Here is a 24,008-nt window from a genome sequence, read left to right on the forward strand (position 1 = left end):
CACAATATTGATCTTATACTAGTGAGTCTTCAGATTAAAATATAAATTATGTTATGACTTGTTCAACTTTAATTATATGCTGATTTTTAGCAACAAAAGAATGGCCAGCAAAGTTTTTACCAAGTGGAAGATAAAGATAAAATTTCTTTGGTATCTGGAACATGATCGCCCAAAAGGAAATTATCTACTGAAACTATTTCGTTCCTCAGACGTGTAAAGTTTTAAACTGCTTGCGGTGTTTGATTCTGTTTTTAAGGGAGGTCTAATTAATGAGGAGCTCTGTGTCACATCCTGTTTGGATGGCTTCCACAGGCAAATCTGAGCCTGGATTTTAAGAGCTTAAACAGTCGTTACTTTGTACAAAGGCTGGGCAACATTTCTCTCCAGAGGGCCTGACTGACACCGATGAAGGAAGACAAGGGTCACATGTTTAATAAAAAAATCAAAACTTATGCTGCAATGAAAACATTGCCAGCATAAAGGAAATACGTAAATGGTACATAATCATGTACCATTACATTGCGACCACATGCCGTGCAGCCAGAAAGCACAGTCCTCATGCATTGATTAATCCAATTACAATCAGATTTCTAACCTTGAATTTAACTAGTTGTTGCATGTATTGTGGCACATTGATATCTTTTTTATTAATTCAATATTATATATGTAATATGTAAACATAACCTTTGATGATAATCTTTAAAAGAGACAAAGTACAACTAGTTAAACTCTAAGTTAAGTCTTTTTGCTCCAAACAAGTGAATTGTGACAAGATCTGGCATCTGAGTCTCTTTCTTGAGTTTTCATTGGACAAGAGTTGACTACGCTGCCCTCCAGTGTGGCTGTCTGACTGTACACAAACTGAAAAGCCTCTGTGGGGAATTAGCCGAGGCCTAGAATAGATCCCTGAGGGAGCCTGCAGGTTACACAGGGTGCTGGGAGCTCGAGGGCGTACAGCACAGCATGTACAGCGAGAGTGATGTGGTATAAATTTGTTTCTGAGCTGCTTGTTTAAAGTAGTCAAGGATAGCTGTGAGATCTGAAGATCTCAAAGAGACTAAAATAGCTGTGGTCCAGACATGGAGGGAGCGTGTTGGTAGAGGGGCACCATCGCTGTAGTAGAAGAGCTGTTGTGTAAAGCTGATTCACCCATCCCACTGCTCTGCTGCTTGTGGGAGGAAGCATAATGAGGGCATCTTCTGTTTGCAGGGGGGTGAAAGAGAATTGGGAGGGTGAAGGCATCTCAGAAAAGAAAACAGTCAATTCGCAAGCCAGGGATTTTCTGAAATCTAACTCACCACAGTTCACTACAGAACCTACACCCAGAACCTGATGAGTTAAAAATGTTTCCTGTACGGCAAACAAATGAAAAAGCCTCGCATAGTCACAGTAACGACTGTGCAGCTCTTTGAAATGAATATCTATTCTGATTATACACACACACACACTGAATTATTCATTGGAATCCATGCTGCATTATAATATACTGTCAAATCACATACACAAAACAAGCTTATTATTTGTCAGTCCTCCAAAACCCAGGTGTCTCTTTGCACTTTGTATACAAAGTAAAAAAGATGCAGTTCTTTCATCTGTTGCGATCAGATCAGCAGTTTATAACGTGACACCACAAAGACCATCCTAAGCAATAATTAGTTCAGCGTAGAGAGAGAAAATACCACCGACGCATTTTTGAACACTTTATTGTGAATATGTTGTTGCACCGGAGGATAGGCATTTTGAGCGCGGACAACTTTTTGTTTATTTCCTGTTTTATTTATTCAGGAGAACATAAGTCAGCAGAACAAAGCAAAGCGAGCTAGTAAAGAGCTCCATTAAAGGGCTGAAAAAGCTTTTGTGTTTGATGGATTAACTCGTGGAGCTAGCTGCAAATGAATGCTCAATAAATTATGGATGCCTTTGTATGTATAGCTGGTAATATGCAATGCTATCTAAAAAAAAAGTGGTCAGTACTAAGCTGAAACACGGTGTTGACACGGCTTGTAGTAATGGAAATCTATAGTTTGAGGGCTTGTGTCAGTCTTGTGCAGAGAGAACAGCTGAGAAGGGTTTCTTTTTAAGGCAGGTCCTGAAATACGATCACCCAGAGCAGACTGACAGTCCTATAAATATCGTTTTTGTGACCAAAAAATCAGTCCAGACCTGCGGGCTGCACAAATCAAGCGCTAAACTTGAAATCCTTTTTATAAATCCTGGCTACAGTTTGGATGGTGTTTGCCTCCTGTTATGTATGCTATGCACTTCTCTGACTTAGCATAGCTACATGACCGTGCTCTTTCACATTTCACAGGACTACACACTGACTATGTACTTCCAGCAGTATTGGAGAGATAAGAGGCTGGCTTATGCAGGGATCCCTCTCAACCTGACACTAGACAACAGAGTAGCAGACCAGCTCTGGGTCCCAGACACCTACTTTCTCAATGACAAGAAGTCCTTTGTGCATGGTGTCACAGTAAAGAACCGGATGATTCGACTTCACCCGGATGGCACTGTTCTCTACGGCCTCAGGTAAGAACTGCTGTTTAGCTTGACCTTTCAGGGTAGGCTTGTATTCTTTATTAATCAGTTTATACGAGCTTCAGTTTTCTTCCCGTCTTGAAAAAGACCGACATTTAAAGTGGGGCCCCTCAATTGAGGAGAGGCTGGATTTTCAAGTGCAATAATTCCACCAGATTCTGGGTGTTTTTAACCAAGTATTATTTGCAACCGGCCTTTATTTCAGCCACTGTTGAAAAAGGAAAACTGTTGTTTTAACCGCAGGAATTTATATTAGCCGGTCAAGTTCTGCTCTCAGCTCTTTGGAGAGTAGCAGTATGACTCCAGCACAGAGCAGAGCTGCAGCTGGGGTGGGTGGTGCAGTGGCTTGCACATGCACCGTATAAGAGATTGGATTTGTAGGATTTCAGTGGCTGAACCACTGAGATCAGCTCATATGCTGGGATCAATTTCTTCATGCTGATTCTGTCGTGTTTCTAATAATATAAGAATTTGTCAGTTATTTCACATTAGTAACATATTGGCTGTGGACAAAGACTTAGAGGTCATTTTTCTTGTTAATATTCATACATGATAGGCTTCCTCTCATAATATACATAATACTCTCTGCAATTAATTACCAATCCATCTCCGGTGCTTATTGGCTGCATCTGGCTTTTACGCCATCGCATAGCTCTCCAAACTGCCCAAGATTCATGAAGTGGCAAAAAGCGTTATTTGTTTTGTTGAAGCAATTTAAGCTGCAGTTCAACACAATTTAATGCTAATGCAGGAAGTCGCATCTCATAACTGCTGTCATATGTTTGTTTGGACTAACTCAGTACTGGATTCTCAGTGTAAATGTGCAAGTCTGAAGAGTCTGGAAATGAGAGTGGAAGTAATTGGCAGGAAGTTTGTTTTTCTTCCTTTAATCAATTAATAATAAAAATGGATGCCATTTGCATCTTCCTCAGATGGAACGCATTTCTCCTAACCATCCTCTGCTCTAACAGCTGTCCTGAATCTAAAACGAGGTCACCTCTCTTTTGTTCCTGTTTTGACTCAGAATCACGACGACGGCGGCCTGCATGATGGATCTGAGGCGATACCCGCTGGACGAGCAGAATTGCACTCTGGAAATTGAGAGTTGTAAGTTTAAGCCCTGCATCTTGTGCTTTGTAAAGAAATACAGCAGACAGCCCGACTTTTTCCATCACTTAAAAATATGAACAGCGCCGTAATTCTCATAAAAAATGTTCAGTCATCGGGTGGAGACAAAAACTGCACAGGCTGCTGAACTGCTCTGGATTTATTAATCTGTCATATCCCAGTGAGATTGCTCGCTGCACCCTCTCCAGTTAAACGACTTCGTCTGCACGGCGAGGTTCTGAGCTGAGCAGACAGTGATTTCCATAGTGGAGCACCGTAATGATTAGTCCAGCTTCATCAGTCTAGATGACGTGTTCGGCTGTCCGTGCTGCCATAAAACTGTTGGCAGTCATGGATCTCATGCATTTGGTATCAGCCTGTCTGTCTGCACTGACACACATCCCCATGAAGATTCACATCTCATGCAATCAGTACTTACAGGATCTGTGTGATTCATGAGACTTCCTCTAAATCAGTTACAGCTACCGGGCGTCCTGATTTCTCTTAAGGATATAAAAATACTTCCAGTGAAATGAGACAGATTCACTTTTCAGAGCTTTTCCACTGTTAAGGACACATCATGTGACTTCTTTTCTTGCAGATGGTTACACAACAGATGATATAGAGTTTTACTGGAAAGGAGGAGAAACTGCTGTGACCGGGGTAAAACGCATTGAGCTCCCTCAGTTCTCCATAGTGGACTACAAACTGGTTTCCAGGAATGTAGTCTTCTCCACAGGCAAGTTATGGCACTCACATTTTTAATGTTTCTTCTCGAATCCATGAAAGAACATTTTAGAGGGTGCATGCTCGCGTTCAGATCTGTTGTCCCTGATTATAGTGTTAAATAACCTCAGTGAAAATAGCTTATAACTGAGATAAAAACACCTTGCCTTGTATTAAGAGTTTGGCACAACGTGTGCTCAGCAAACAATGTAAAAGCAGCACGTCTCACACGCCTCCATCAAGATGCATTCAGATGCATTCTTGCACTTCATCCAATAATCAGTGATCCCAGATTAAAACAGAAGAATAAGACTTTAAAACATTTGCAGCGTCACAGATGAATCTGTCACCTGAACTGCAGAGATGTAAGACTCTGCTGAGGTTGTGTTCTGTTACCTGTCGTCAATCTTGAGACGTCCCAGTATATTAATTCATGACTGGCTGTTTTACGGTGCATTCTATAAAACTGCTGCTTTAAAACTAGATAGAGCTGCACACTGCTGCAGAAGGACTGCTTGCTTCCTCCCATAGGTGGAAGTGGGTGTTTGCAGGTTCTGGATGTCTCATGTACTAAAAGTTCTGCTGCCTACTAAACACATACCTGTTTAAAATGATCCTCCAGTTTGTAACTCTGGCTGAAGACACACAGAGTGCAGGTTGAGAATTTGGAACTAAACTATGTCTGACATGAGAATGTCTGCAGTCTCCCATGATGCATTTGATTGCACTTAGACAAGAACCTGGACTGTCTATTTAGTTCAAACATGCCTGTAAAGGTACAGTGGGTGAAGGGTCTTAGTGCTACTAATGGGCCTAAAAAAGTAGAAAATAACCTGCTTTTTGTGGTGTTGACTCACGTTTCTTTTTATGTATCTGAGCCGAGTCAGGATGATAAACTGTCCTTCATGCAATGACCAGATCTGTTAAACTTTATATTCCCATTGCTTGAAATTAAGAGATGCACTGAGCTTCCTTAAGTGCAATATTTGCATCATACCTCCATTTTGTTCTTGATGCTGTTGATAAAGAATGGGGGCTGTTGCATACAGCAAAATAATGCATTCATGAGGCAGAGTGCTGGCAGCATGAATTATTCTCCTATAATACAACAACAACTCAGAGGCATCAAAACAGTGATTATCCTCACTGCTGAATTAATGACATGTAGGATGGCTACTGTCCGAGCGTTTCTATACAGATAATGTAGAGAAACCTATTAGAGCTCATTAGGATCACTGTCACATTCTGATACAATAAACTCTAATAAATGGAGTGTCTGCAGATGCTTTTAACTTCTTCTCAACATCCTCTCATTGTGTGTGTGTGCCTGTGTGTGTGTGCGCGCGTGTGTGTTTTAAATTCTCATTATCTGTACATATACACTGTGTGTTTGTGAACAAATACTTTTATGTAGAAATCTCTGTCTGGGTTTTGAGATATTTAAAAATTAATATACATATAACCTTTTAAGAATGTGCACACATATTGCCACATAACTTTTACCCCTCAGCCGTAAAAGGCTGATGGGGTATTGTTGTGGGGGACATGGACCAATAGGTTTGTGAATGCAATAACTTGAGAACGTGGCAATGTAGGATTTTCAAATAGGTGCATGTACTAAAAATCTTGGATAAGTCTGAATCTCAGTGATGACCTCAAGGTCAGAGGTTATGTTTTCTGAAAATCTTGTGATCGGGATCACTTGAGAACAAGGCGATGTAGAATTTTGAAATCAATACCAGAGGTGTGTCTGTCTTGATGCATGCTCAGTTATCCAGATGAATTTCCCAACTCCCTGTGAATGGTACTCATGGCCATTAATCAGTTCTCATTAATCAATGGTCTTAAATCAGTGCTTGTTGATTGATCGTCATGACAATTAATGACCTAGAAACTGACTTCACAGCCCGTTGTTCGTCAGTGGTGCTAGTTCAGTCATTATGCAAATATACTGTTTATAAGGTGTGGGAAACCTGCAGTCAGCTGAGACCGAAGAAGTCACTTGGATGAGTGACGAAATGTTTCTCCTGCTGAAAATGCAACGTCCAGATGAACAGAATCAACTTTAAGTCTGTCTACTAGGAGCCTTTACATTTACAAAGTTTTGTGCACATTCTCAGATACTTATTTTGTTATAAAACTAAACAGAATCAATTGTGGTGAGAAAATTATCCTGGTATCAAAATGAAGGGAAAAAAGGAGACTTTATTTTAAGCAGCCATGGTGATATGCGCCTTGAGAGTTTACCCAGAATGCACTTGTTGTCGCTTACTCCATGAATTACTGGAAATGTATCAAACATCCAAGGTCACCAATACTTGTCTCGGTCCCTCTACATCGAGGACACCAAACTTTTGTAGTTTCTTTAAACTATGACACATCCCAAAATATTGATGCTCACAGTTGGTTATAGGACAAAATCATACTGAACAGCAGCAAAAGATTTTGTCTTCATGTTGTGACACGTGGAGTGCGTGTAGAATTGCAGTTTTTAACAGCTTAAATGTGTTGTTCAACCCTGAAAATGTGGATATGTCCAAGTACATATGAAGTTTGGAGGGCTCAAAAATGCTGGGAGAAATAACAAATTAAAAAGCTCCAAACTTCAACCCACCCCATCCCCCTGAAGCGTCTGTAACTCTGAAAATATTTATGGTGTGAAGGTAACATTTTGTGTGGCTTCGTTAAATATACTGATGCTACTGTACAATAAATGAGCAGACTGCGAGGAGGCCTACTCGAAACCGCTTAGATGTGACTGATTTCATATTCTTATTTCTCATTTTTGCATATTTTGTTTCAGATTATCAAAAAAAATAATATTAGTCAAAAATAAGCAGACAGAAAATGTAGTTAATAAATGGCAGCTATTAGGTTTAAGGGCCACTTAGTTTTTACTTGGTCCAGGTAGGTTTAGATAGCTTTTGTTCCCTTAATCTTTGTCTAAGATTAAGGGAACAAACTAAGAAACTGAGTACTTTATATTTAAATATACATTCATAGGGACTTGTAAATAATGACAACTACTTTTACTCATGAACAGTTTTCATCGACTCTGATATTATATGAAATTCTTAATGGAAACATGCAAACCATTCTCTAATAAGTCCTTTTTCACTCATGCACTGCAACCCTGAGATTTTCATGATACTACCTGGTTGAGCTGTATGTGAAAACCTAAATGTCTAAGTTGGAGCAGATATTAAATGTCTTTAATTTGCCAGATGCCAAGTATAAAGTCTAAGGGTTGGTATATTTTTGTCCTGCTTGTAACGTTCCTGAGCAAGTGGGCTTCACGTGTCCTGTCTCCGGCACCCTTTTCCCCAAAGTTTTGTTTGTTTGCATCATGTGAGAATGTGGACAGTGTCTCGTTTCTGCCTGCAGTTCACGTGTAAATACAATTGATGAGCTCATCACCACAGAAACCAAATCAAAGTGGAAGGCATCCCCATGTTTCTCCTGAATTATAGAGGCCTGATTTTTACCTGATGTGTTGTCCTGCAGGTGCCTACCCTCGACTGTCTCTGAGCTTCAAGCTGAAGCGAAACATCGGATACTTCATCCTGCAGACGTACATGCCCTCCATCCTCATCACCATCTTGTCCTGGGTGTCGTTCTGGATAAATTATGACGCCTCAGCTGCCAGAGTTGCATTAGGTATGATTTTTCCAATGCAGTGAGTTGACCTCTGGACTGTAGTTTAATCTACATGCACTCTGTGTTTTCTAAGACTTGTGAACAGTGACCGGCTCTGTGCCAAAGCTGGAAACCAGAAAGTAACACTAAACTGTGACATTATCAAAGTGGCGATTCTGTAATTACAGGATGGATTTGTGACTGGTTACTTACAGTTATTTTACATCAACATTATGCATTCAGTATCCATCCGTCTGACTTATAAATGTGTCAAATGTAGGACCAGATGAATCTTGACAGTGAAAATATTGAAAGAATTGGCTTGTGTGGGAATGAAAAATTGGTTTGTTTAAAGAATATTTATGTAAAAGAAAGCATTCACAAAGATTCTGTAGTAGCACTAACAAAGAAGAATAGTCCTGGTGAGGCATTATGCATTCAAAACTAAACTGGTGAGTTCCTCCCACGTGCCACATTTGAACAGATAAACAACAGATTCAAGAAGAACAAATAATCACAGCTGTGCGTTTCCTTCAGTCTGTTTGAAGCCTCTGCATTGTGGTGTAATAGGAGACTCAACTGGATCTCAAGACTCACACTTTCCACTGGCTTCTAGGGCTGAAACCGTTCACCGTTGTATAACACCATACCTCCCTAACTGCATTGATCGCTGCTAGAATATTTGCCTTAATGGAAATCCTCAATCAGCTTTGGTGCACTCTCAGTCAAGTCCGCGTAAGGAAGAGCACATTAACGTACCAATAATAAAATCTCACTTGAGCATACACTGTGATTAGATGAATGTAGTACATCTTAGGAAGTCTGGTGGGAAGCTGGATTTGGAAGCCCCTGTGCTGGCTCAGACCTCGTCATTTAACGCACGAGTCGGCTCACTCCGCCGTAACGCCTCCTCGTTGAGAAGACTGCTGTCTGGGACGCTGTCAGATCAATGCAAGTTAGAAAGCATCCCTACTCTTGTGCTTTACAAAATCAATCAGTGGTGATTCATTACAGGTCTCTATTCTCTTTGGTGGGTGGTGTGAATATCCTGAGCAAAACCAAATTAGCTGGGCTACTTAACAGGCTTCATACATGAGGAGCGGAAAAACATGTCGGAAGCGTATGGAGTTTTATGAGTCATTCAGAAAGGTGTAATAAAATATATATACTTTTAATGCAAAAAAAATATGCACATCCCAGAAGGATATACACCTTTTTTTTTTTTTAAATTCTCAAACAGTCCAGACCATTTGAAAAATGGTTAAAAAAAAATCATATTGTGCATGGTTGGATCTTAACAAGGTTCCAAGTAGAGCTTCAACATGCAACAAGAAGAAATGGGAGTGAAACATAAAAAAATTTGAGCATGCAATTTATTGAAAACAACGCTTAAACTGAAACAGGCTGTTTTACAGCTGATTAAATGTTTAGGACCACACCTCCGAAAAAAATACCCTAAACCCCCCAAAACAGAAATCAAAGTTCCAAACAGGATCTCAGTAATGAGTAGCTCCACCGTTACTGTTGATCACTTCAAAAATCTGTTGCAGCATGCTTGATGTGAGCGTCAAGCATTGTGAGTGTTTCCACTCACTTTCTGGAAGTGGTGAAGACGGCCGCATGAAGAACATCTACTGTCTGGAACTCCATTGTCCATTTTTGTAAACTTCTCTTGCCATCCATCCCTAAAGGTTCTTAATGGGATTTAGATCTGAGGGCATTCTGTACTGTTGAAAAACCCAGGCGTTACCACACAGACGATGACCCTCACTCATTAGGGATGCTCTCTTCAACATCTGGACATAGCCAGTGGCTGTCTGACGCCCCTGCACCTCCTGAAGCTCCACTGAAGGAAAAAGCACCCCAGACCATTATGGCGCCCCCTCCACTGTGGCACGTAAAAAACATCTCAGGTGGGATCTCCCTTTCATACCAGTTACGTTGGAAACCATCAGGACCATCAAGGTTACGTTTTTTCTCATCAGACAATAAAACTTTCTTCCACCTTTCGATGTCCCATGTTTGATGCTCTCTTGCAAAGTCCAAATGGTCAGTTCTGTGGCGTTTAAGGAGATGAGGCCTTTGAAGACGTATTTTGTTTTTGAAGCCCTTCAGTCTCATATGCCGTTTGATGGTTATGGGGCTGCAGTAATACCAGTAGCACCAGTAATGGCCTTAATTTGGGTTGAGGATTGTCCAGTGCTTAACAGACAGCCAATTAGATCCTCTGGCTCAGTGCTGATGAAATTTAGACTTTTTGTTCCATCACCCTCAGGATCATTTAAGCAATTCCAAATGACTGTCTTACTGTGTCCTACCTAAGCAGCGATGCCACACTGCCAGAGACCCTACTTATGCAGTTCAACAACCCGACCATGTTCAAAAAAGGAAACATTTTCTTGCCTTTGTGAACAGAACATCATGACTGTGTTACTACATGTCAGAAAATGACAATGAAGCCACATTTTTGCACAGATTTGGCTTTTTAAAGGCATGTGGTGCTAAACTTTTGATCAGCTGTCAAACAGCATGTTGCAGTTGAAGCGTTGTTTTCAATAAATTGCATGCTCAAAAAGATGTTGTGTCTCACTCCCATTTCTTCTTGTTGCATGTTGAAGCTCTACTTGGAACCTTGTTAAGATCCAAACATGCAAAATATGACTTTTTGCCATTTTTCAAGGGATCTTAAACGTTTGATCGGGTCTGTATTAGCCAGTTTTTTTGGATTTAACACCAGAACTAGAGCTCAGTTGAGCAAACACAGGATTTTAAAATCATCTGTTCAAATTACACTCCTGTTTTGTCACATTTTATAGTTTATTAGGGGCAGATGCCATCTTGAGGAGTCCAGTGATATTTTTTTTTTCACCATTACTTTCCTACCCCTGTGACATGAACAATAGTGTACAGCAAGTGTTATCATCTTGTATGATTATCACTTCTTAATTTGTCCATCTACTTTTACCTGCTGTGTTCTCAGGGACAGCACTGCGCAGTATTTCAAGGGGTTTGTTGAGTAACCATCTCCTCTGAGCTCTCAGAGTGTTCAGAATCTTGCTCGTCCCTTTGTTATGCAGAAATCGATGCCATGTACCCACTGGCGCTCTTGACTCCCCCACACACTCCATACAGTGCAACATTTTTTGTTTTAATTATGTAAGCCTGAATCGACAGAAATAGACACACCGTCCAGGTCGGTGAGCCTTCATGGAGACACAGAAACATCACAGGAGCATTACTGTGGATGGCGCAAACTACTGAGAGAGTTTACAGTGTGTTTGCTGAGTCTGTTCGCTTGTCATGTGAGTTGTAATTCATCCAAGTTCAGAATATTCAACATCACCCAAACAGACGACTTTTAGCTTCTCAGAAAACAAAAAATCGGGTTCATGGTATTCTTCAGGATATGGTCATTTTAGAGATCGGGTCTCAGCCCTCCTTTAGTACTGTGGAAACAGATTTTTTTTTTCTTCCAGGGATCACCACTGTGCTGACCATGACAACCATCAACACCCATTTGAGGGAGACGTTGCCCAAAATCCCCTACGTCAAAGCCATAGACATGTACCTGATGGGCTGCTTCGTGTTCGTCTTCCTGGCTCTGCTGGAATATGCCTTCGTCAACTACATCTTCTTTGGCCGAGGTCCTCAGATGCAGAAAAAGCTGGCTGAAAGGGCGCAGAAGGCAAATAATGACCGCAGTAAATTTGACAGGCCCAAGGTGAGAATTATTTCCAAACACCAAGAAGGTTCATAAAAAACAACTGCGGTGTTTCTTTTAACAAGCAAGGCTGAAATTTAACAACTTTTAGTGCTTATAGCTGTTAAATCAACCATGTGGAGCAATTCTCCTTGGACATCACACAAATATACACGAATTAGCCGTTACATTTAAAACCGCTGCTGGGAAATGTCACCATGCAGCATTGTTACAATAATGATAATGAACATTATTGCAGTAATTCATCTGTAGTCATTATGTTTTGGCTTTTCGGTGCCGAGATGCAGCGTTATCGTGGTTCAGGTTGTTTTTTTTTTTGTGGATTCCATTTCAAGCAGTGATTTATTTAAGTAGGCGTCATCACTATCTGAAAGTTACCTATTTAACTGTGTGGGAGTATCTCTAGCTGCTAACTGCAATAAGAAGACCAGTCGTACAGCAGTTTGTGTGAAAAGAATCCGAATTCTGTCTTGATCTTTGACTCCAGTAAACATTTTTACAGTCTTAATTCTCAGGTCAAGTATTCCTTGAAACTCTGCATTCGAACTGGAACATGTAGAGGATTAATCAAGGTGTGCTTTAGGATGTGTTTGCCTTGTTACTGATTGGTCACAAACCAGTGGCCATGCGTTCAGATCCACCCCTAGCAGTACTGTAGGGGTGGATCCCTACAGATTCCCACCTGAACATTGAGAGTCTTTTGTGCACATTTAGCTTTAGCATATTTAATGAAACCATATATCTCATACTATGAATGTATTCAGACTTTAAGCTCCTCAGAGATTTTATACCATTTTCCTCATAATTTCATTAATTCAGACATTTTCACCCAAATAAGCTCTAAGAGTCACAGTACAAAGCCAAAACCTCAGCTTTAGTAGAAACAAGCACTGGGGTTGATAACTCAAAAACTGCATTCTGGCTTAACACCATGGCTTTCAATAGCCTGTGGAATTTCTGGCTGATCAGAACAATTTACACCATGAAAGATCTCCTTTTTACCTACATTTGATGCCAGGATGATCTTCAAATCAAGGATAAAGATGAGCCGATTCTGAGGGATAAGGTGGGAGACGGTGATTTTTAATGTGACTGGATCAATACATCCTACAGATGTTTTTTTTAAATTAATCATCAGTCACAGCTTTAACCAGTCCACACTGTGTGACTTTCTGACTCCTGACTCCGATGTTCTGTGAGCATCTTAGGTGACCGAATCTCAGACAAAAGGGTTTGTGTTTGTCTTTTTCCTGGCTAGTCCTTTCTGGAAGGAGGCAATTGCAAGTCTTCGTCTCTTAAACTGTCCAATCAGGTACAAGGGCGTCGTCACTCACGACGGGTGAGTGTCTGTCACTGCCTGTTGTGTTACATCTGTGAAACCCCTGGCTGAAACTTTGCTGCTGCAGTGCAAAGTTTGACCTCATTTAACAAAGTAACACGTCATCACAACCATTTCTCTAAACATCTCACCGTACGAGTACATTCTGCTTAGCCCGCCTTTCCCACTGTCGTATTTTTGCCCTTTTTTAATGTCTTTATATGTCTGTGTTGCTAACATGCTATCCAGTAAGTGCAATCAAACCATTCCAACCATCATTAATGTCATTAGGTGAATACCTTTACACTGCACTAATTCGGTGGCGCATAGAAAACATGAAAAATCACGAGTTACATTTTAAATCAGTTTACAGGATTTAGCAGTCAGGCGTATCCTTGTTGTCCTGTGGTCTATTTGACCATGAATCATGTAGAAACATTCCTTTTTTTGGTTAAGAATTGTATGAGGACTGGAGAGAGTTTTTATCCACTCTCTACAGTCTGTTAAAAGAGTCCGTGTAACACAGACCTGAGCTCATTTTTAGACACAGTGTATGTCAGGTCCGAGGTTGATCTGTAAAACCACAGCCAAAAAAACAAGACAAATATTCACTTTTTCACCTCCTCTCATGCCTTGTGGTCACCTTTTTATATCTTTGTTCATCCTGTGCCTCAACTGGTCTGAATGATATATCTGTTTTTGTGCGGGAAGCAATAGTTGTCACTACATTAGTATTAAAGCTGGCCAGTCCAACCTTGAGCTGATTTGTGAGAAGACGTTTAATTTTGGGACAGAAAAACCTGCCTTTGAAGGTCGCTCTGGTTCCCAGGCTGTAAACTGTCAGCCTGCGAGAGGAGACCGACCCCGGGGAACCGACGCGTGCTGCACATGTGTCGTCAGTCGCTGTAGCCTGTTTTAAACATCGCTGCTGTTTGTCGGTCCTAGGTCGACTCCCAGGGGAACATTTTGCTGACAACCTTGGAAATCCACAACGAGGTGGGAGGGAACGAGATAACAACCAGTCTGAGCGAGACCCACAACTCGTCCTCCATGGTTTTCGACAACTCAGCTATCCAGTACAGAAAGCCAAGCGGGTCACGCGAGTCGGTCCGCCACAGCCTGGACAGGAACGCACATCTTAAGAAAACCCGTCTACGAAGACGGTCCTCGCAGCTCAAAATCAAAATCCCAGACCTCACCGATGTGAATGCCATCGACAGATGGTCACGGATTATATTCCCCTCTGCCTTCTCCCTCTTCAACCTCATCTACTGGCTTTATTATGTTCATTAATGCACAGTGTTTTTTTTAAGCCCATGTGATTCTGGTTTATGACTGAGAGAAGCCTTGTGTGGCCGACCCGACACGGTAACGTCCTGAACGCTTTTTTAACATGTTACGTGCAGAAAGAATCATGCACAGCCACAAGGATTTACCTGCAGAACATGCATCTTACAAAGACTTGCATGTGAAGTCAGCCCTGTGATCACCTGCGACTCTATCACACGAACTGAAACACACTTTTGCAGCACTGCATCTCCAAAAGATGATTTAAGTTGGTTTCGATGAGCTGCTGAAACCTTCCCCTGTAATTTCAGTATAACATGTGGCCACACTATTAAATTTAATCGTAAAGGTTTGTAGTATTATGACAGCGCTAGCCTTCCTTATATCTGCACATGGACAAAGGCGGACCTGTAAGATCCCATGCACCCAGACTAAGCAGATTTTGCCCAGGTGGGAAATTATTTGGTATGAAATCAGCCATAAAGGAATAGTTGTGATATTTTGGGAAATGTGATATTACAAAAGCCTAGTTGAGATAAAATGACATTAAAACAATAAGGCTGCATCCAGTTTTGTTATTTTTCACGATGTCCTTTGTTTGTCGTATTATATACATCCAGCATACCCCTTTTCCTTACAATTGTGCACTTTTGTTTCTCCCAAAATGCCAAAGCTCATTAAGTGTTTAGTTCCAGTTGCTTCAAGACGATAGAAACAGAGTCTGTGGTCAACAAGCTCAATCTAGAAGTTGTACCAAGGTTACAGGAGCTGGACCGTGTGTTGTTGTCCCTGTGCCGTTGTTCAAATGTTCCCTAGACTTGAGATCATTTGGTTTCAGTTCAAATTGTATTTCTTAAAAAGCTCAGTAGGTTTTTACTGATCCTACTGACCAAAATCTTTGTTAGCATTTCTGCTAATCAAATAGTTTAATGCTATGCTCATTTCTATCCTGTAAGTTCTTGTTGATGATGGAAAGTAACTACAACACGTTACTCTATGATATCAAAACAGAGCCATGTCTTTGCAGTCGGGAACAATAATGACCTTCCTGACACAACGTGTAGTATTTCTGTAAAAGTAGAGTTAGGATTATCGCATGTCGTTGATGATGACTCAGAAAGTTGAGTATAAATACCAATATCCAATCAACTTAGCTTAATTTTCAGAACCCAATTTTAAACAACAGGAATAGAACCAGTACTGCATTTTAGAAATAACTTTATTTTCTCATTTAGTGCCATGAATGAAAGATTTTTAAAAGGTTGGAAGAACTAGCCCTAATCGTATTTCTGATACTAACACATTATGCCACTTCAACCACTGCAATAAAATTGTCATTTTAACATATATGTGTGAACAAATTAGGTCATGAGTGATGTTTTGTGTTACTCTGTGGGCTTTTGAGGCTAGTACATGAATTATTTTCATATTTGTTCAAAGCAATGCTAGCAATTTACCACTAAGCTAGGCTAATCCTCTAAAGAAAATGCAAAAACAAAAGGACTTCCCAAAATATCAAACTATTTTATCAACGTGTGCATTTACACATTTTCAAAATGCCATATTTCCGACAAAAACTGGAGAGATTGTGTGACCTTAGTACAAAGGTTTCCAGGCTTTTGTAGTGAATTTTTTATCGAGGAATGTATTAGAACAGTTTACATCGTCCCACTATTTTTGTCACGTTGCTTTCTGTTGATTTTGTGAAACACGTACATAATACAGCACAATCCATAACTTCCTTGTTTGTTTCAGACTGCATGTTGTACTGAGGACTGAGTCGTGGCTGCAGATCCCGACCCTCTGGGGATTTGATGTACATACTGTAACATACTGTTTTCTCTCAGCTCACAGTAATTACATGGCTATGTTGTCAACGATGTTTTGCTCAGTGATTTCTGGCCTCGCTGTTCTGTTTTTGTTAGTCTTTACACAAACTTATCATTTCCTTTTTGTGACAGTAAATATAAAAACACAATATCAGTTCGTTATCATTTCCATTCTTTCCTAAAGGTAGAGCATGTGAAGTCCTGTTAAGTGAAGGAGGAACTGATGGGAGGTGTGTAGCGTCTCCTAAACACCCATTCCTGCCAGACACAGCTTACAACATGCCATCTGACTGCTTGCTTGAGCAACTCGCAGCGCGTGGGAGTGACACCACCTGTCAGTAATCCTCGCAGCTCGGTGACATCCATGCACGCCGGCCTCACGGAGCCCAAAATCAAGAACGAATCGCACATAACGAACGCTTTCTCAATGGGCTTCGCATTTTTTTTAAACACTTTGCTTGATGATCTGTTTCTGCAGACACTGCAGCTTTTTCCATGAAGTGCTCCACCTTCAAAGTCTTAATGGGTCAGGAAGATCGGGGCAGGAAATAGTACATATTTTTGGCATTTGCTAAATAAATCAGAACATTTTAATTCATAATTTTTGGTCCGAGCACTATAAATATCCCTGCTACGCAAACACTTCGGCTTTGCTGCCAGGATTAACCCTTGCAATTACATTACAGACATTATAATATAGATTTTATATCTTTTTATCTCTCTCAAGGATATCCATTCCTTTTTAACCATCCATCTACTATGAATGGAAAGATCAATACATATCTGGAGAGATATAAGTAGATTTTTGTGTTGTCTTTTTCCATCTTTGAGAGATGGATAAAAGCATCTGTGTGGATATCTGTCTGTCTGTGCCATGAACAGAAGGTATTTTTAGCCATCCTTCTATATGGTACCCTGTTGAAATTTTACCTTTGTGTCCAATATGTGAGCCCAAGTAAGAGTAAATACACCTCAGCGATCATTATTGACAAGACACTGTGCCAAAAAATGAAAATTTAATTGTATTCATGCATATTTATGCAAATATCATGGTACACTGTGGTGGACTTTGCCTGCCGTATAGTTTTTCCTCAAGCTTAGCTAACAACTGAATTACAATAGCGTTCCCACCTTAAATAAATTAGTGACGTTTTCTTGGAAATTAGGAACATATGTTTTCATTAACTTGTATTAAATTACAATTTTTCTGTTTTTTAATAAGTTACTGTTACATGTGTGATGAAAGTAACAGTATACTCATTGTTTTTGGGTCACATTTAGACATTTAAGTTTAAATATTATATTGAATATTGTACTCATAAATATACACTGATTAGTGTTTAATTACATCTTTCAACAAATTGATGCCTTCTCACAAACTGAGAATTAATCCATTAAACATAAATACGAGCGGAAGGTGGTTTGTGGAAGTCATCACATGGCCCTGCCATCTTGAATACAGTCGCCGAGGTGGACATCACAGTTCCACTTGATCACGTTTTATGTATCTCTGGAGATCGAACACATACGTAAGAACGGAGAAGAGAACGCGAAGGCATTCTTGTGCTTTAGAACCAAATTTTAATTCATATCAGCAAGATATGAGAAGAAGAAGAAGACTAACTCGGTCACGGCATCAACCGTCCCCTTTTCTCAGATTAGCAAACAAGCAAGCAATTTATTCATATAGCACTTTCAGAAACAAAGTGCTGTACACTTGACAAACAAAAAATGATAAGCATATTAAATTACATTTTAAAAGGCGGGGAGGGGGCTGTCTAATATGCAGGGGCAGGTTATTCTGAGTTCCCTCTTGGACCCGGGTACCTCCAGGAGCAGCTTGTCAGCTGACCTGAGAAACCAGGGGGCGTCAGATTCATTTAAAAAACAAACATACGAATTTTAAAATGACCTCTAAGATATGCAGGCAGCCAGTGTGGTGAAGCCAGGATGGGAGTTATGTGCTCTCTTTTGCGAGTTTCTGTTAAAAGTCGTGCAGCAGCATTTTGAACCATTAGCAACAGTACAACAAGTAAAGAGTAGTGTGCTTGGAGTTTAACCCCTTTTGGCAAGCTTATTTTCTCTAAGTATAATGTAAGTTTCAAATATGTGTGTGTTTACATTTCTTGCTCAGTGCAGCCAACATGATTTAATGACTTGGGTAAAAGCTGCCAGTTATTAGACTGTTAATGGTTAAAACCTTTCTGGATGAATGTGTGGAGGCTCGTTCTAGCCATAAAGCCTAGCTGTCCTCACCACTGTAACCCTTATATTTGTGCCATCTGAGAGTGAAAGGTGGACAGATCTGAAACCTGTTTTGCTAAAGATGATGTAGTGACTAAAGTTTGGTCCTGCAGGTGTTACAGCAGGTAAAATCCATGCAAATAATGAGAGAATTGATTATTTCTGATACAAAGTTAACTCTCAGTGGCCTGAGAGGTCAAACACAGTGCAAGAAAAGTCCAGAGGTGACTAAAGCAAACATGTAACTACAGAATGATAGGAATCATGTGATTTCTTTTTTAATCCCTCTCAGCAACAATGAATCCTCCATTTCTGTTCAGTCACATTAGTGTCTCCCTGTTCAGCTCTGTGACGACGACTGGACACAGATGTAGGGTTAAAAGGGTTAAAAAGGATGTTTTATTTAAAGTATTTCTTTGAGTCAATTTTGGGGATTGTAGACAGGCGATTGTACCAGGGTTTCTTTTTCCCTTCTAAAATTCTCCTAAATGAATTTTCTCTTGACGGCAGCAGGTGTCTGAACAAAGGCGCCCATGGTGAGTAAACCAGACTGTGCCTACTGCAAGATCCACACGTTTACCACATGCGGTGCAACATTCCGGCATTGATTGGATGGAAACACCAGCGTCTTATAGTGGAGGCCCAATCAGGTCAGCAGTGTGCAGGTGCGTAATTGGGAATGTCTTCCAGGTGTGTGATTAGCAGGGCAGAGATCCCTAGAAAAAAGTGCAACAAAAGTGTGTACACACACTCTCACTCACACAGACAGGGAAGAGAAAAAATGGTAAATGGCCTGTATTTGTATAGCACTTTTCTAGTCCCTAAGGACCCCAAAGCACTTTACACAACCAGTCATCCACCCATTCACACACTGGTGATGGCAAGCTACATTGTAGCCACAGCCACCCTGGGGCGCACTGACAGAGGCGAGGCGGCCGGACACTGGCGCCACCGGGCCCTCTGACCACCACCAGTAGGCAATGAGTGAAGTGTCTTGCCCAAGGACACAACGACTGTCCAAGCTGGCGCTCGAACCGGCAACCTTCCAATTACAAGGCGAACTCCCAAGTCTTCCTCCAGGAGGACAAGGAGACCATGACACTCCACTAAATCACTTCCATTGTGTTTTGTGAGCTTTTGTTTTTTTTTAAACTGCTTATGTTGTTTGTTTTTGTTTCTTCTTTCCACTTCTTTTGTGTTTTGTGAACTAGCAGCATTTTTCTGTTAGCTGGTGTTTTCTTGGGTTGATGTTCTTTCTGGGCCACCGTACAATGAAGCTCGTTGTAGCCACATTGGCTGTGTCACTACCCGATCCGTACCGGAAACCCGATCGGTACCCCGCATGCGCGAAAGGTGTCTACTTCCGGTCGTAGCGTTTTACGATAGTTACGGGTCAGAGTATCTGTTAAGATGTTAAGAATAATAAGTATATCTTAAAATGTTTGCAATAATGAAGCATTTCAGTACAATGTAGACAAAAACGAAAATAAAAAGGTAGTTACGGATCGGTACTCCCCAATCCTTACTGCGCGTGTGCAAAGTCGGACCGTACTGTCACTACCCGATCCGTACCGGAAACCCGATCGGTACCCCGCATGCGCGAAAGGTGTCTACTTCCGGTCGTAGCGTTTTACGATAGTTATGGGTCAGAGTATCGGTTAAGATGTTAAGAATAATAAGTATATCTTAAAATGTTTGCAATAATGAAGCATTTCAGTACAATGTAGACAAAAACGAAAAATAAAAAGATAGTTACGGATCGGGACTCCCCGATCCTTACTGCGCATGTGCAAAGTCGGACCGTACAAATGGGGTCTACCCGATCCGTACCGCGCATGTGCAGATGTTTTCTTCTTCTTCTGTTCGTTTAATGGCAGTGTCTTCCCCAGTGTACGAGGATACTGCCACCTGCTGACCGAGCGAATGAACCCCATTGTAAAATGAATTGGCGTCATTACAAACGTGTGTTAAATTTGATTTAGTGATACTCGAGTGTGTTTATGCTTGTCTGTGAGGAGAGGATTGACTGGAATAGTGATGATGATGTCCGCTATCACTGTCAATTGTCAGTAAACACTTAATCTGGCTGATGAATCTTCACGTGACACATTGCTAAATCAATATTATTAAGTCTGTAATTAGGCGCCATTCTTCTTATTTTACGGCGCTGTTGTTAAATCGGGGAACGCTCTCTGTTGAGGAGAAAAGCATGAATTTGTTTGTATACGGATTATCCATTGTTTAAATGTCCCGGGCAGTCGAAAAGGAGGCAGAGCTGTTGAGAAATGCTAGGAGCTAACTGGGTGCTAACCGTATCATTCAAATATATTGAATGTCGCAATGTTGCCAAAGAGAGGAAGTGACGTAAGATTTGCGCATGCGGGGTACCGATCGGGTTTCCGGTACGGATCGGGTAGTGACACGTACAAATCGGGTCTACCCGATCCATACCGCGCATGTGCAGATGTTTTCTTCTTCTTCTGTTCGTTTAATGGCAGTTTACGCCCCAGTGTACGAGGATACTGCCACCTGCTGACCGAGCGAATGAACCCTATTGTAAACTGAATTGGTGTCATTACAAACGTGTGTTAAATTTGATTTAGTGATAATCGAGTGTGTTTATGCTTGTCTGTGTGAAGAGGATTGTTGGAATAGTGATGATGATGTCCGCTATCACTGTCAATTGCCAGTAAACACTTCATCTGGCTGCTGAATCTTCACGTGACATATTACAAAGTCTGTATTATTACCTCTGTCATTAGGCGCCATTGTTCTTATTTTACGGCGCCGTTGTTCAATCGGGAGACGCTTTCTGTTGAGGAGAAAAGCAAAAATTTGTTGCGGATACAGATTATCCATTGTTTAAATGTCCCGGTAGTCGAAAAGGAGGCAGAGCTGTTGAGAAATGCTAAGAGCTAACTGGGCGCTAACCGTGTCATTCAAATATATTGAATGTCGCAATGTTGGCAAAGAGAGGAAGTGACGCAAGATTTGCGCATGCGGGGTACCGATCGGCTGGCTAATTGACTATGTGCACGTTATCATATGCTACTTCCGGTGCGGAAACTCCCGTGGGGAGCTTTGTTTCCGGTGTTGTGCCAAAAAGTGATTGTCTGCCAAAAAGTGATTTCCGGTATTTGCCAAAAACTGCTTGCTCGTATTTAAACTGCTATAAGTAACTTGTTGGGCTATAATATGTGAAACATATGTTAAATGCATCCCTCATGGATGACATAAAGTCATATTGAGCCACAAACAACATTCGTGTAACAAGGTAGAAGCCGCAATCAGTTTTTGGCAGTGACTTTTATATAACCTTTATTTATGCAGTTAAAAAAATCTCATTAACATTAAAAATGTATTTTGTCAGAGTAAGCTGGCCAAGAGGACAGCAGAAATGGCAGCAAATATGACAATAGTTCTGTAAAAATATTTTAAACGAGGATAAAGGACCGGATTGGTTATAATGTAAGTACAATAACACAGAGCTGTAAAGATACTTGAAAAAACAGATAATTTTTTAATTCTATATATAACCCCTTTGTAAACGCTGTTCACCGAAGTCTATTTACCAACTTACATAAAGATATTACACATAAAAAATACACGGAAACATTGGAAATCAGTTTTTGGCAGGCAATCACTTTTTGGCACAACACCGGTGTCCTATTCGCGCCCTGTTTACGGTCCAAAACAAGTTAAGCAAATGAATGAATCAAGCAGCGATTTACATTTCTATAGATGTCTCGGGCATTTACCCATTATATCTGTAAATGATATTCATCGACTTGTCGATATTTTTTCCCGCGCGCCTCAGAGCAAAAGAGAAAAGGGATTCAGATGTTATATTTCTCAGCTGTCCCTCGTTTGTTGGGGTGTTATGTTCTAAAAATAACCAGCGATAGGTGAAATCAAGTAGCCAATTTTATTTTTTGATGGTGCAAAACGTTTCGTGTACATCGTGGACATACAGTACTGCACTTCAGAGTCACACTGCTAGCAATCGATGCAGCGATTCTGTACTGTACAGGAGAGACGTCACGGAGGAGATCGTCTGCAGCGATCAGGATGCAGGACACAATGTGAAAATAAGCATGCAAACTTGCACTAAAAAATCTGCTAAACAGCGAGGTGAAAGGTGAACCGCGTTATAGCGAGGGACCGCTGTAATTTTGAAGGTAAGTCACAACATACCCTTTGTAAATACTAATGTGTAGAAACCGTTACCAGCAATCATTCATTTTTTTGTGGGGCTTTTTTTCACGGTTTGTTAACATGCTGTGTAGGTGTGTACTTGACTAGCTGATATTGACATAACAAGAAACATCTGGTTTTACTATTTACAAATCTGTAGTTTGAATGCTGAACATTTGCCTGTTTAAATCATAAGACCAGTCACTATACAGAGATGTGCTTCTGAATGTGGACGATGTGTCTTCTGCTGCAGTAATGCAGTTCTGCTTGTGTTGAGTGATGTAAACTACTGATCGATCTAAACTCTTGAAACATCAAAATTGATCATTCGATTTTTTATGACACAACAGTGTTGAGTGTTCCCACCTCCTGCTCTTTGTAACTTAACTCGATCTTTCCGTTTTCGAGTTTTGGACATGATTTTGGAGTATATCTTCGCAGTAGCGATTGACCGCAAAGTAAAGCTACCGGAAATGTACAACCCTACATCCGGTCTCAAACCAGGAAGTTAGCATTTTCTCGTGCACAGGGTCAATTAACCATCATATTTGCTCTAATATATTACTTATGTATTTACTATTGTATATACATTTGGATGTAGATGAATTGACCGAAGTACAACATCTGCGTTTAAAGAAGTGAAATATTACAAACTACTGTAAAACTGAAATTGGTATTTTTAAAGTGTTTGAAATTGAGAGCATTTTACCAGATAATGTATTGTGCTTCATCAACCTGTCAATATCTGTTAGCCATACTGTTTTAATGGATGGTCTCAAGTACCTACGTCATGTTTTTTTGTTTTTTTTTACATCATGTTTAGGCTATTAATAATTTATGCTTGGACTTAAAATGTGATTGTAATTATATTTAAGTCTGCACAGTCTCTTGAAATGGTTTTTAAACCATCACATGACCTGGCAAACCTTTTCGTCCATTTGGACATCATCTAAAAATGATGTTAGCAAAAAAATGGCAAGTTGTGTAGAGCGCTTTGAGTGCCCAGAGTAGAAAAGAGCTGCATATGAACCAACTGATTTACCATTAGTTGTTTAAAATATTAAAGACCGTTCAGAATTACTCAATATTTTAAGTATTAAGTACTTAGAGTTTTTATTTTGTCATGTAAACTTGCAAGCATGTCTCTGGACTGTGGGAGGAAGTTGGAGTACCTGAAGAGAACCCCATGGTGGGGGGGGGGGGGGGGGGGGGGGGGGGGAATACAAACATCACACGGAAAAGCCCTAGCCAGCAGGTGGACTTCTTGCTGTGACACACACACACACACACACACACACACACACAAGATAGTCCAAAAAAACAAGTATGATGATAAAGTTTACTTTTTTTCCTTATATGTCAGTGTAAACGTGTCCAAACTGACCAGAATCACACATTGGTGCAG

At 40.6% G+C, this 24,008-nt stretch overlaps 1 protein-coding gene across 5 annotated transcripts in view; it reads left to right on the top strand.

The window, feature by feature from the left end:
* The window catches only part of gabrb3 (gamma-aminobutyric acid type A receptor subunit beta3), a 48,239-nt gene extending 30,887 nt beyond the window's left edge, over positions 1–17,352 (top strand). For 3 of the 5 annotated variants that reach the window (XM_085150234.1, XM_085150230.1, XM_085150229.1), the window contains exons 5-11: positions 2,312–2,532; positions 3,566–3,648; positions 4,250–4,387; positions 7,879–8,031; positions 11,487–11,731; positions 12,990–13,070; positions 13,995–17,352. In XM_085150234.1, the coding sequence (XP_085006360.1) occupies positions 2,312–2,532; positions 3,566–3,648; positions 4,250–4,387; positions 7,879–8,031; positions 11,487–11,731; positions 12,990–13,070; positions 13,995–14,342 (1,269 nt within the window). In that variant the 3' untranslated portion in view covers positions 14,343–17,352. The remainder of the gene's footprint in view (positions 1–2,311; positions 2,533–3,565; positions 3,649–4,249; positions 4,388–7,878; positions 8,032–11,486; positions 11,732–12,989; positions 13,071–13,994) is intronic. The other 2 variants (XM_085150232.1, XM_085150231.1) reach the window with 2 other exon arrangements.
* Positions 17,353–24,008: the final 6,656 nt, after the last annotated feature.

This window comes from Neolamprologus multifasciatus, chromosome 23, assembly GCF_963576455.1.
Source record: "Neolamprologus multifasciatus chromosome 23, fNeoMul1.2, whole genome shotgun sequence".
Taxonomy (NCBI): Eukaryota; Metazoa; Chordata; class Actinopteri; order Cichliformes; family Cichlidae; genus Neolamprologus; species Neolamprologus multifasciatus.